This window comes from Coenobita brevimanus, chromosome 102, assembly GCF_032717465.1.
Source record: "Coenobita brevimanus isolate Jiangsu-jjx chromosome 102, ASM3271746v2, whole genome shotgun sequence".
In the NCBI taxonomy this organism is placed as follows: domain Eukaryota; kingdom Metazoa; phylum Arthropoda; class Malacostraca; order Decapoda; family Coenobitidae; genus Coenobita; species Coenobita brevimanus.
The window spans coordinates 31,878,060-31,892,051 of NC_137055.1; the positions used below are offsets into that span (position 1 = coordinate 31,878,060).

Consider the following 13,992-nt stretch of genomic DNA (forward strand, 5'->3'; position numbering starts at 1 on the left):
ACACAAAAGTCCTTATGAACAGAGTAACAAATTTGGAGTAAAACCACCCCCTAGAAAAGGCAAGATTCCTAAGCGGGTATTCGAATACTGATCATCTACACACAGTGAATCAACAACTTAATAAAACTACAGAATATAATAATCCACTGTGCTTAGGTTTTGTTGATTACGAGAAGGCTTTCGAATCAGTGGAGCAAATGGCGATTATAAATTCAGTGCAAGAACAAGGAGCAAGGGAGAACAGTCAACTGCTCGAAAACATATATAAAGAGGAAACTTCAACATGTAAGTTGCATAAAGACCCGGAAAAAACTATGATTAAGAAGGGGAGATACAATTTTCCCCAAATTATTTACAGCATTAGTGTATTTTCAGAAAGCTAAACTGCAGGAACAAAGGAGTAAACATAGACGGAGCAAACCTTAAAATTTAAGATTTGCATATGACAATGATCTAATCTCAGAAACAACAGACATTGCAAGAAATGTTAAAAGACCTGAACAGAGAAAGTCTTAGAGTAGGGCTAAAGATGAACCTGAGTGCCTCTAAATAATGTTTAATCCAAATAAACCAAAGACCTCTATCAGCAGAAGCAAAGAAACTCTTGAAGAAATCGAGGAGTACACTTACTTGGGGGAAAAACTAAAAGTATCGATAGACCATGACAGAGATTAAAAAAAAAAAAAATAGACGCATTCAATTTGGATGGAAACCTTTCGATAAACGTAGAGACATCACGAAAAGTAGACTACCAATATGTATGAAACGAAAAGTATATGACGAATGTATAATCCCATCTATGACGTAAGATTCTGAGACCTGGAAACTGACAAAATCAATGAAAAATCAACTAATCAGTTTTCAAAGAGCGATGGAAAGGTAAATGTTGGGAAAATCTTTAGGAGACAGGAAAAGCTTAACTTGGGTGGGAGGGCAGACTAAAGTTAAAGACATAATTGAAGTTATCAAGAAACAGAACCAGAGGTGTGCTGGTCATGTAGCAAGAATAAAATATAATCGATGGAGCACGAAGCTGACTGACTGAACTCCAAGAGATTGTAATCGTAGCAGAAAAAGGAGAGATGGGATGAGGAGAGATGAAATACATAAATAAGTCTGAGGGCAAAACGGGGCAGAGATTCGCTGAGTCAAGGAATTCGTGGCGAAGGTTGGGGAAGGGCTTTGTTCCGCAGTGAGCTTGCAATGGCGCTGCTGCTGCTGATGATAAAGATGATGACGATGTTGATAACGACGATATAGATATAGATAGATAGACAGATGTGTGTGTGTGTGTAATTCACCGGGTCGGTCAGAATCACTTGATGGTCGTGATCGTCAGCATTTTACCCTCCCGGAAGGGAGCTGAGAGCTCATATAGTCAGATCTAAGGGCAAGACTGTGACCTTCACACACCCACACACCCGTCCCCTTGCTCAAGGGGGACAGTAACCACCCACTTCGTCAGTGAAACTTTTCACAACCTGAGCGAGGCGCGAACTCCTGTCTACCAGATGGCAAGCGAGAACGTTACCACTGCGCCAGCGAGCGGCGTGTGTGTGTGTGTGTGTGTGTGTGTGTGTGTGTGTGTGTGTGTGTGTGTGTGTGTGTGTGTGTGTGTGTGTGTGTGTGTGTGTGTGTGTGTGTGTGTGTGTGTGTGTGTGTGTGTGTGTGTGTGTGTGTGTGTGTGTGTGTGTGTGTGTGTGTGTGTGTGTGTGTGTATGTGTGTGTGTGTGTGTGTGTGTGTGTGACAATGATGAGTTGAATGATAAACTGAAAAAAGTGCCAAGAGAATCAGAGGAGGTAGTAGGGAAAGCTAATACAACCAAAGCCAAGATGTATTCAGAAAGACACTGAAGCTCATGAAAAGAAGGAAGGAAATGAAAGTAAAAACAAAGGAATATCAATGTAGAACGACTGGAATTAAATCACCTTATCAACAGGAGACAGAGAGAAGAAAAAAACAAAGGAACATGGATCAGATCAAGGACATAATCAAAAATGAAAAAGTCTGAAACAGGTCCGAAATAAAATGGCATTAGGAAAGTAACAAATTATATCACTGAAAGACAAGAACGGTGAAGTCATTAATTGCAGAGATAAGATAGTGAACTCAGTTGCAGAATTTTTCAAACAACTGTATGCATCAAATACAACAGTACCAATAACTAACTTTTCAATTGCCACAAGTGAAATACCTGAGGTAACACCAGACGAGGTAAATAATGCTCTCGAAAATGTGAAAAGAGAGATGAGCCCAGAAGATGGAATAGTAGCTGATTTACTGCCGGATGCCGGAGTAGACGTACAAAGCAGGCTCGCCCACTTCTTTACTCTGTGTAAATCCGAAAACATGGTGTAATACAATCGTTATTTTCCTCTACAAAAAGGCTGTTGAAAAGATCTTAATAACTATATACTCGTTAGCTTATTATCAGTTATTTACAAACTCTTCACAAAAGTCCATACGACAAGAATAGCAACAAATTTGAGCGAAAACCAGCCTCATGAACAGGCAGGATTCCTATTCGAGTATTCGATTACTAATCATCTACACTCAGTGAATCAGCTACTTAGGAAAAACACAAAATATAATAAACCACTGTGCTTAGCTTTGGTTGATTATGAAAAGGCTTTCGACTCTGTGGAGTACATAGTAATTACAAATTCATTGTTCGAACAAGGAGTCAATGACAGCAGTGTAAAACTATTCGAAAACATTTATGACGAACAAATTGCTGCAGTTAAATTGCATAAAGACACGGGAAAAAATTACGGTTTAGAATTGTGCGCGCCAAGGTGATACATTTTCATCAAAATTTTTTACAGCATGCCTAGAAAGTATTTTTTGAAAGCCTGACTAGGAGAACATAGAGGATATTATAGATGTAGAAAACATAACCATTTAAATTTTGCAGATGACATTGTCATAATCACAGAAACCCCAGAGACATTGCAAGAAAAGTTAAAAGACCTAATAAGAGAAGGGACCATCATCCACTCACTTGATGTAGTGCTGCCTACTTCTTCCTTAGCCTTTATCATTCTTTTTCTGTGCCTGCCCTCCTCTCTTCCTATTTCTCCCATCTTTCCTGTCACTTCTTATTGCATTTCTTTCCTTTACAGGTGGCTTTACATTGAGTGACAAGCCAAATGGTTTCCTGTAAGCCAAGAAACCATTTACAACGCTGGATGGTAACCATATAAGCAAACCATACGTGCTCCCTACATGTCAACAAGTGGGTTGGTGGAGGGTTAGTGACCCTCCCCGTAAAACAAATAGCTCAAAGTCAAATGTCCACCCCTTACGGGATTATGGCGTCTGGCAATAGATAGATAGATCAAAGTAGGGCTCAAGATGAACCGGAGTAGAACTTAAGTATTGTGTAATGTAAATACACCAAACAGCATTATCAGAATAAGCGAAGAAATTCTTGAGGAAGATAAGGAGTACAGTTACTTGGGGGCAAATACTAAAACTAATGAAAGGTCATGGTGGCGAAATGAAAACACTCATTACATTTGGATGGAAGGTTTTCTATAAACATAGGGAAATCATGAAAAGTAGCTTCCCAAAATATATGAAACGAAAAGGAATTCATGGAAGAGGTTGGGGGATGCCTTAGTTCAGCAGTGGAGTTGCAATGTTTGATTATATATATATATATATATATATATATATATACACACAAAGAGAGAGAGAGAGAGAGAGAGAGAGAGAGAGATATATATATATATATATATATAGAGATATATATATATATATATATATATATATATACACACAAAGAGAGAGAGAGAGAGAGAGAGAGAGAGAGAGAGAGAGAAATATAGATAGATAGATAGATAGATAGATACATGTGTATGTGTGTGTGTGTGTAATTGCCAGCACTGATAACTTACAGTGGCTAGAGCTTTTTGGTATACGTGGCACAGTGTGTTTGTTTACATCGTAGCTTCATGGGTATGAATGGCCTTGCAACCTCCTTTAATGCGACCATATCACTGTTTGAGATTCTTTTTCCATACATTCTGAAGTGGTTGGTATACAAAAAAGGTATATGCACATTACATCCATATGGAATATAGCTATAGTACTGGTAACATATTTACTTTGGATGAATAATGTATAGTACTGTATTCATTTAGGTAACTGCGTTGGACTTTGTTCAGGCAAGGTGAAAAATGAGTGCACTGGAGCAACTGATATAAAAATTTTTATTAATATGCTACCTTAGAAGGTTAATGCATAGTATGCATTTTAGAAAAGTAACGTACATGTAAAAATACATTATATAAAAAATAACTTTTTGCAGAATCACAGTTATATATATATATATATATATATATATATATATATATATATATATATATATATATATATATATATATATATACAGTAAATATCATGAACTGAAGCAGAGTTCGAAAGGTTCGAACGAATATCCATTCCCATTTAAGGTTCGAGTAGTGGATGATCGCGCAAGAAAATATTTATTTCTAAATTATTACTAACTTCCTGGGCGCGTATCCACTCTCACTTTTCTCTCTCTCTCTCTCTCTCTCTCTCTCTCTGTCTTGAACTTTATACATTGGTGTGCTATACTATTGTGTCAGCGTAACTCTTGTCAGTTTTACAAGCTAAAGACCCCTCTATCATGAGGCGGCCAGTTTTAAAGCTTAACCGTAGGATTACTCATTTTAAGACACAATATACTGTACATTATTTGCATATACACGTACATTCATTTTACAGTCATTATATATGTTGACATCTATGGTGGGTGTGTGCGGCACCAAGCATGGGCCGCCACCTTGGCCTAGTGTGTGTTCATCTGCTGGACGTGCACATCCGCTGTGAACGAGTTCCACATTGCAGCTGTCCTGGTGAAAAAGGTGCGTTGGTGCCTGCTGGTGTGTGACCTCAGGATCTCCAGGAGAAAGTTGCTAGTCAACACCGACCTCGTGTTGCGCTCCATACTCCTCCAGGGAACCATAAGGTCCTCCATATGTGGTTCATGCTGCACTTGTGCCTTGTGTAGGAAGGTTAGAGCACTGACGCTTCTACGATGCTCCACGGTGTAGAGTTGGCAATGGTCTCCTCCTTGGTGTAGCTGTTGTCGCTGTTCTTTCTTCCTAATACTATTTATGAGGCGCGTAGCACGTTGTCGCACCCTGTCCAGCTGAATGAGGTGGCAGCGAGCACTTGACATCCAGGTGAGAGGTGCATACTCCATAAGTGGGCGGACCTGGGCTATGTAGAGCATCAATAAGCCATCAGCATTTAGGAGGTGCTTCATCCTTCTCAAAAGGGTCACTTTCAGGCTGGCTTTCCGTGCTACAATCTCCTGGTGGCAGTCAAACAGCAGCTTGGAGTCCACTTCCACCCCAAGACGTTGATGTGATCATGAACCTGGACTGTGTCCTTGTCAAACTTTAACTTCCCGTGCAGTAGCCTGGCATCATCACTTGAGCGGGAAATTATCTTGGCTTGGGTTTTGCTGGCAGCAAACTTGACTCTCTCTTTCTCTCTCTCTCTCTCTGTGAAAACTTGCAAATCATATCTGAATCTTAGTGACTGGGTGGGTATAGGATAGCAGGGACAACGTTGAGGTAGGGAGAGTGAGCGAGGTAAATGGGGTAGAAGAAACGTTGGGTCAGAGTGGGTGGGTTAGAGTGGGTGGGTTAGAGTAGGTGGGAGGGTGGGTGGACGGTACAAGTGGGGTTTGTTCTTGATCAGTGTGAACAGTATGGATGGAGTTGGTGTGTGGGTGCTATGCGTGGACACACTGGGCGGTTACGTGGAGTGAGTGGGTAGTTGGAAGTGGTCGGTCACTGGGTAAGTGAGTGAGCAGGGTGGGTCTCTGTGAGTGGGTGGGTAGACAGGATGAATGGATCTGTGGATTTGTGAGTCAACGGATGAGTTTGGTGGCTGTAGGGTGAATGGGTCGGGAGAGTGGGTTGATGGAATAAGGTGGATAGGCGGGTCCATGAGTGGATGCATGGGTTATATTGACTGGATAGGTGGACCTGTAGGTGGAGGGTGCGTCTGTGGGGATGTGGGCTGGGATGGTTTGGAGTGGGTGGTTGCATGGGTGGAAGCGGAGGGTGGAAGGACAGCCAGGGTGTGTGGGGAATGGGAAGTAAGAAATACGCCAATAAGGTTAGGAAGTCCATGGTAGGGACAGGGTTATGGTAAATGTGCCCCTGCGGAAACTGGCCGAAACAGACACATGTCCAAGGAGCACAAAACAGATCCATGGGAAATATGTCCATGGGATAATAAGGACACAAGAGAAAATATGGTGATGGGGAAATAGATCCAATAGTGGAATAAGTCCGTCGTGTGAGATAGGTCCATATAAAAAATAGGTCCACAGTTAAAATAGGCCCATGGGGATAACAATTCCATGGATAAATAAATCTATGAAAAAATTAGGTCTATGGGGAAAACTCGACCCATGTAGAAAATGTTCTCGGGTGAAAATTGGTCCATAGGGATAACAGGTTCACTGGGGGATATAGGCCCATGAGGAAAAATTTGCCCGTGTGGGAACAGGTCCCTGGGGGAAACGGGTGGTTGGGAAATGACACCTGGGAACTCTTGCTGGAAACGGTCTTATGTGATTATTTTAATACAGCAATCATCGACTACCAATATCTTTCCGAAAAACTATGATATCTATTCCACCAAACAGAGCTGTTACGTGATAGGCATGTATCGATCCCATAGTATCTCCATCCTGAATCGGGGTGAGTTATAGGACAGATTACAGAAGATTCCATTCTGAATTATATATTGCACACAGTAAGATGGAGAAGATTAGATACTATTGTAGATTCGTCTGGTACGATAAAAACTAGAGGTATGATTTTATAGGGTGCAAGATACAGTTCCCACCACCAGTAGCAGATGCGCGCGTGTGTGCGTGCGTGCGTGCGTGTGTGTTCTTACCTGATTGTTCTTACCTAATTGTATCTTTACAGGAATGAGTCAAGCTCGTACTGTCCCGTGTCTTAAACCATATTTATCGTACATATCCTTAAATTTGTGAATTGTTTTGGCACACACTATTTCATTCGGTAGTGCATTCCATTGATCAATTGCTCTGTTTGGGAAACTGAATTTCCTTACGTCTTTATCACCTCTCTTCTTATGCAGTTTTTTGCAGTGTCCTCTTGCTGATGCTTCTCCATATGTTAAGTAATCATTTATGTCTATTTTCTCCTTTCCTGATATGCACTTATATAGCATTATCATGTCACCTCTTTTCCTTCTCTCCTGTAGTGTTGGTAGATTCAGTTTAGGTCTTTTTCCACTTTTACCAAACTTGATTACATGACACTTGTCCACATTGAATTCCATTTGCCATGTACTACTCCATTCATGAAGTTTATTTAATTCTTCTTGTAGCTCCCTACAAGAGTCTGTGCTAGTAATTCTCCTTTGTATTTTTGCATCATCTGCAAACATATTCAGATAGCTCTCATTTCCAGTGTTACTGTTTATATCATTTATATACACTAAAAACATGATTGGTGCCAGCACCGAACCCTGTGGTACTCCACTAGTCACTTCTTTCCATGATGAGTAGTTTCCTCTTAGTACTGTCCTCATTTCTCTTTTTATGAGAAAGTCTTGCATCCAACAAAACAGTTTGCCTCGAATTCCTCCTTGATGGTACAGTTTCCATAAAAGTCTTTGATGTGGTACTGTGTCAAAAGCTTTCTTGAAATCTAAATAGAAACTGTCCACCCATCCTTCCCTTTCCTGTATTGTGTTTGTTACTCTGTCATAGTAGCTCAACAGATTAGTAACACATGATTTTCCTTTTCTGAAACCAAACTGTCTTTCTGTTATCATACTGTGTTCTTCTAATGATTTACCCAAGCTTTTCTTATAAGTTTTTCTAATACCTTGCTTACAACACTGGTCAGTGATACTGGTCGGTAGTTGAGAGGATTTTGTCTATTTCCTTTCTTGAATGAGGGGACAATATTTGCTTTTTTCCAAATATCAGGTAGTTTCCCTTGACTCAAGGATTTCTTGAAAATTAAAAATAATGGTTTACTTAACTCCTTTGCACATTCTCGTAATACCCAACATGAAATTTCATCAGGACCACTTGCTTTTCCTCTGTCTAATCTACTTAGCTCCTCCTGTATTACTTTTTCTGCTATTTGTATATATGGTAGTATGTGTGGACATGCGTGTTCCACATAGTCCCTCTCAAAATTTTTTTCTTCTGTAAAAACTAATTGGAAATTCTTATTTAGTGCTTCACAAATCTCTTTCTCTTGTGTATAAGTGATTCCCTCGTCCGTAATGGATTGTATTATATCTTTTACTTTGGTTTTGCTTCTGATATAGCTGTAAAACAGCTTTGGTTGATCACTACTTTTATTTATTATATCCTCCTCAAACTGTTTTTGGGCTTCCCTCCTTATTCTTGTATAGTCGTTTCTTGCCTGTTTGTAATTATTATACGCCCTTTCACTATTGTGTCTTCTGTATCTATTCCACAACAAATCTCTTCTTTCTTTTGATTTTTTACATTCTGTATTGAACCATTTCTGTATTTTCTTATCTGCTTCTTTGTGCTGTGGGATGTACTTCTGGACTCCTATTTCATAAAATTCACAAAAATTTTTATATACAGCATTTAAATCTTGTCCTTTAAGCTCATTTTCCCAATCAACTTCTAAGAAATACTTCTTTAGGTCTTGATAATTTCCCTTTTTATAGTTCAGGCTCTTTTTGTAACTGTCATTGCTGTTTACTATGTCATATGCTATAATTTAGTACTGCATGATCGCTTTTCCCTAGTGGAGGTTGATATATTAAACTGTCAATGTCATTTTCTTGCCTAGTAAATTGATCTAGCACTGAAGGTACATCAAGTCCTCTTTTTCTGGTGGTTTCCCTCACATGTTGCGTTAAGAAAAACTCTTGTACGAGATCCAGGAGCTTTTGGTCCCAACAGCTTTCTTGGCTATTTATATCTAGAGTATTCCAATTTATATTTGTATTGAAGTCCCCGGTTAGTATAATTCTTTCCGATTTCTCTTCTATTTTATGTAGCAATGATCTTATACTCTGAATTGTACTCTCTGCCAGGTCCTCATATTCGTCTCTTTCCCATGTGTTTGATCTGGGTGGCATGTACAAATTGGCTACAATTACTTTACCTTCAGATGTGTCGATCTCTACTGCAATCAGTTCTACTTGTGATGGTATATCTAGGTTTATTTCCTTGACTTTTAGATTTTTCTTAGTTAATATTATAATTCCTCCTCCTTTTTTTAAATTTCTGTCTCTTCTCCATATATTGTATTCCTCTAAGTTTAGTATGTCATTGGATATCCTTGGTGTTAATTTTGTCTCAGTTAGTCATATTATTTGTGGTTCATTTTCTCTGACATAATCATTCATCTCTAGTAATTTAGATACCATTCCATCCACATTTCAGTACATCAACTTTATCATCTTGTTTATATACTTGTCATGACATGGTTCTACTACCTTCCTCCTTTTTCTTCCATCCTGTTTGTGTACCACTTTCGTACCTGCAATCCTATTACTTTGTAAAAAAAAGTTTCTTCTTCTCCTCTTCTGATCTTCCCTCATTTTTTGCTTTTGCTTCCTCCCTTTTCTCTTTCAGTAATTCCAGTTCCTCTTGTGTTAGGCATCTTTTTATCCATACATTTTTGAACTCCTCTGTTTCCATAAGATTCTTTGCATTTTTTAGTATCTCTTCCACAGTGTTTACACTCTGGAAAGTCACCTTTAGAGGTCTTGTCTTGCTTTTCTCGTATTTCCCTAACCTTTTGTGTTCCTCTATGTCTTTACTACAGATTTCCTCTGATACTTCTTTCAGTAAGCTCATTACATTTGCCATCTCCTTTTTGTCTCTAGTGATCTTGTTTTTAACCTCTTCCTCTTCTATACCAGTGATTACTATTGATTTATTTATCTTTACTGAATCTTTGACTAACTTTGGATTGTTTTGGATTATTCTTTTCACTTCCTTTTTAATGCTTTTTTCCTCCACCCTTGTTTCTAAGGCTTTCTTTACTTTCACCATTTCAGCATACGTGGTTTCTACATCATTTTTGTAGCTTTGCACAGCTTCATTCACCTGTGTTATCTTCTCCTCAATATCACTGCTCTGGTCCATAAGACTGCTTGCTTGCCTAATTGTCTCTGTGTTATTTTTGAACTCTTCCATAACACTCTCGTGACTGACTACTGTACTTGCCATTTCACTCACTTTCTTCCTAAGCATACTCAATTCCACTGTTAGTTCACTGATGGTTGTGTCTTTCTTATTTGCCTCCCTTCCTAGTTTTTCTATCTCTTCCTTTTGCAAGTGGATTTACTTCTTTATTTCATCGATTTCATTTTTGAAAGCCATTTCTAGTTTGTGTACACTTTCAACCAGTCTATTGTGAGTCTCCACTTCGACCAGTTCTTGGTAGAAATCATCATTTTGCTTTTTACTTTTATCCCTTTTCTTTTCCAAATTTGTTTTACTGAAGTATGTATCCATTTTGTAATACTAAATGAACAGAGTATGTACTTACAGGGTATGTACACTTTCCCCGTGTTGCTGTAGTCTAAACAAACCCAGCTGACTCAGCGCATCATGGTTCTTTGTTCAGTTTGAACCGGTCTTATTTAAACTTATTATTTCTTTTCCTTTTAATAATGAAAAATTATTTAGTCTAACCTGGTACAGAGCTTGACTCATTCAAAGACACTAATTTAGGTAATGCCACTGGCCGTGTTGGCTTGGTACGGAGCGCCGATGATGAACGTCTACCTCCGATGACTCCTTGTGTGTGTGTGTGTGTGTGTGTGTGCGTAATTCACCGGGTCGGTCAGGATCACTTGATGGTCGTGATCGTCAGCTTTTACCCTCCCGTAAGGGAGCTGAGAGCTCATATAGTCCGATCTAAGGGCAAGGCTGTGACCTTCACACAAGCACACACCCGTCCCCTTGCTCAAGGGGGACAGTAACCACCCACTTCGTCAGTGAAACTTTTCGCAACTTGAGCGAGGCGCGAACTCCCGTCCACCAGTTGGCAAGCGAGAACGTTACCACTGCACCAGCGAGCGGTGTGTGTGTGTGTGTGTGTGTGTGTGTGTGTGTGTGTAATAATAATAGTTATAATAATAATAATAATAATAATAATAATAATAATAATAACAACATTCGGTTGATTTATTCATCACAGCCAAAGACAGAAAAAATACGGGTCCTTAATCAAGTACCCTAACCTAGTGCGGTGAACAGGCTGACCGTGGCAGCTCGGGAGGAGGGCCGGCACGGTACCAACTTCATCGAGGCTGGAGTGAGGCGTAGGCACAAAGGGGCAGAACCTCTAATCTTTACCCTGCTGAGTTTCAAACCCTTGCAGATCTTCCACCACAGCGCGCACTGAGTTTCACTTGACAGAAGCGAACTCTCATACCACCCACGCAAGCAGCGCGGCCTGAGCGGTGTTCGAACTCAGGTCACTTGAATTTGGAGACCAGTGTTCAGTCGACTGCGCTATCAGACGTGTGTGTGTGTGTGTGTGTGTGTGTGTGTGTGTGTGTGTGTGTGTGTAGTTAAGTCTGAAGTTTTCCCGAAAGAGACAAGTACACATCCCCTACCCTAGACTAATCAAGAGAGCCAAACACCTCTGATCTTGTGCCGGAAACTTGACTGACACACACACGCACATACGTACGCACACGTACGTCTACACACTTTAGCCGGAAGCCAGTGGGGGATATAAGGCCGCTATCTCATGTAGCAGGGGTTAGAGAAGGCTCGAGAACACAATCGAGAGCGGAAGGCAGGAGATAGGGTCAGCTAGGACGCTTTGCCATCACGCTACGGTAAGCTATAAATCACAGTTCGATATAACTGCGTACAGTAAACTCCATAACCTAAGAGTTGTTCTGTAACTCACCTCGCTTATGATACACAAAGGGGGAAGGTGAGAAAGAGAAAGAGAGACCTACCTATTCACTCTAGCCGACGACACATCATTTTACCAAGCAGCTACAAATTCGAGCCATACAACTTCTCACGACTTTTTTTCTGGCAGTGCTTCGACGATCTACAACCAACCTCTCTATCTCTCTACATGTTCCTACGGCTACATCTATTGACAGTATTGGCTTGAAGTTTGCCTGGTTGTAGAGTACGGTGAACTCACAGATTCGCTTGACCGGTTCGGTATACACTCATAGGCTCATACATTCATCGAGATCGGTTGGTATAAACTCTCGTAGCACAATTATATTCTCTTGTTTGTGCTAATGCTTACTGTTTTTGCCTTCTGGGTTCTTCTGGTTAACATCTGCCACCAATAATGTAATAAAAACGTGATGTTCAGACCGTAGTGAGATGTGGGTGGCAGGTGGGTTGGCTTTCTGTTGAATGTCACTGCTGAATCGTCCCTGCATCAGATGTTATTAACTTCTCTGACTTGTATCTTTCCTTCTTGCTCTCTCTTCCTGTCTTACTTTTTTCTCCCTCTGTTTTCACTTCTTTTTGTGTTTTAGGTGTTGAGTAGTTATTTTGAGGTCGATGGTGTGAAATCAAAGAAAAGTTTTAACGTGGATTCCTTAATTGAATGTGTCTGAGTTGTCTCTGTGCGAGACTCGTGAACTTACTGGACTGTCATGCTACCGATATATTTCACCTGTTTCTTAATATCTAACATTTCGATACCCCTAAAAGGGTGAAAAAGTATGAAATGCTGATTTTACTACGTACTTATATTTGCAGTAAACACGTTCCGTAATGTATGTCCTGTGTCCTACTTGCTCTAACTGAAAACCCCACTCTTGCATCTTTGCCTGTATAGACAAAATATTATCTTCTCTGTAGATTGTAAAAACTTTGAAATATATTTAATACTACTTGCGTTACCTTTCCCTTGACAGCTGGCCCTTCCTCTCAGTTACAGAGACAATGTGGTTGTTGATGGGAACAGCAGTAGTGGTGGCAGTGCTGGGTTTACGGTTCACCTACAGGTACCACAAACGCCGCTGCACCTCCACTACGAAGCTGCATGGGAAGACTGCAGTTGTCACTGGCGCGAACTGTGGTAAGTCATTATGGGAACAGAATGCCTTGGGTATGTTGAAAAAAAAAAAAAAAAAAAGGAAATATCTGAGAATATATTTGTCTTCTATATTTTCTATATATCAGTAACCAACCAGACGAATTTATGGTTTAACTGGTCACACACATCTTCGTGGTAACATTCTAAGGCATATATATATATATATATATTATCATCAGCCAGTGCAAGTCCACTGCTGAACAAAGGGCTCCCCCATCCTTTTCCACGATTTCCTTGACAGAGACAATCTCTGCCACGTTTTGCCAGCAATCTTCTCTATCTCATCTCCCCACTTCCTATCTGGCCTTTTTCTGCCACGCTTACAATCGCTTGGAGTCCACTCGGTAAGCTCTTGCTTATCGGTTATCCCTTATTATTGCTACATGGCCTACACACCTGTTTCTGTTCATTTAAAACATCTATAATGTCTTCGACTATGGTCTGCCTTCTCACCCAAATTCATCTTTTCCTCTCTCTTAAAGATATTCCCAACAGTGACCTTTCGATTGCTCTTTGAGAACGGATTAGTTGATTTTCGTCAGTGTTGACAGTTTCCAAGTCTCACAACCGTACGTCATAGCTGGGACTATTATATGCGTTATATACTTTTTGTTTCATAAATATTGGCAAGCTACTTTTCATGATGACTCGATGTTTACCGAAAGCTTTTCATGCAACTGTAATGCGTCTTTTTGTATCAGTATCATGGTCTCTTGTTAGTTTTAGTACTTGTCCCAAGTAATTGTACTCCTTGACTTCTCCAAGAATTTCTTTGCTTTTTCTGATGACGCTCTTTGGTGTATTTGGATTAAACATTAGTTTTACTCCTATTCCTCTTGCATCCTACTCTGATACTTTCTCCGTTTAGGT

General features: G+C 40.0%; 1 protein-coding gene across 1 annotated transcript in view; it reads right to left on the bottom strand.

The window, feature by feature from the left end:
- Positions 1-4,817: 4,817 nt before the first annotated feature.
- LOC145415449 (uncharacterized) overlaps positions 4,818-13,992 on the bottom strand; it is a 41,853-nt gene continuing 32,678 nt past the window's right edge. The window contains exon 2 of the mRNA XM_080284725.1: positions 4,818-5,377. Within this exon, the coding sequence (XP_080140851.1) occupies positions 4,818-5,377 (560 nt within the window). The remainder of the gene's footprint in view (positions 5,378-13,992) is intronic.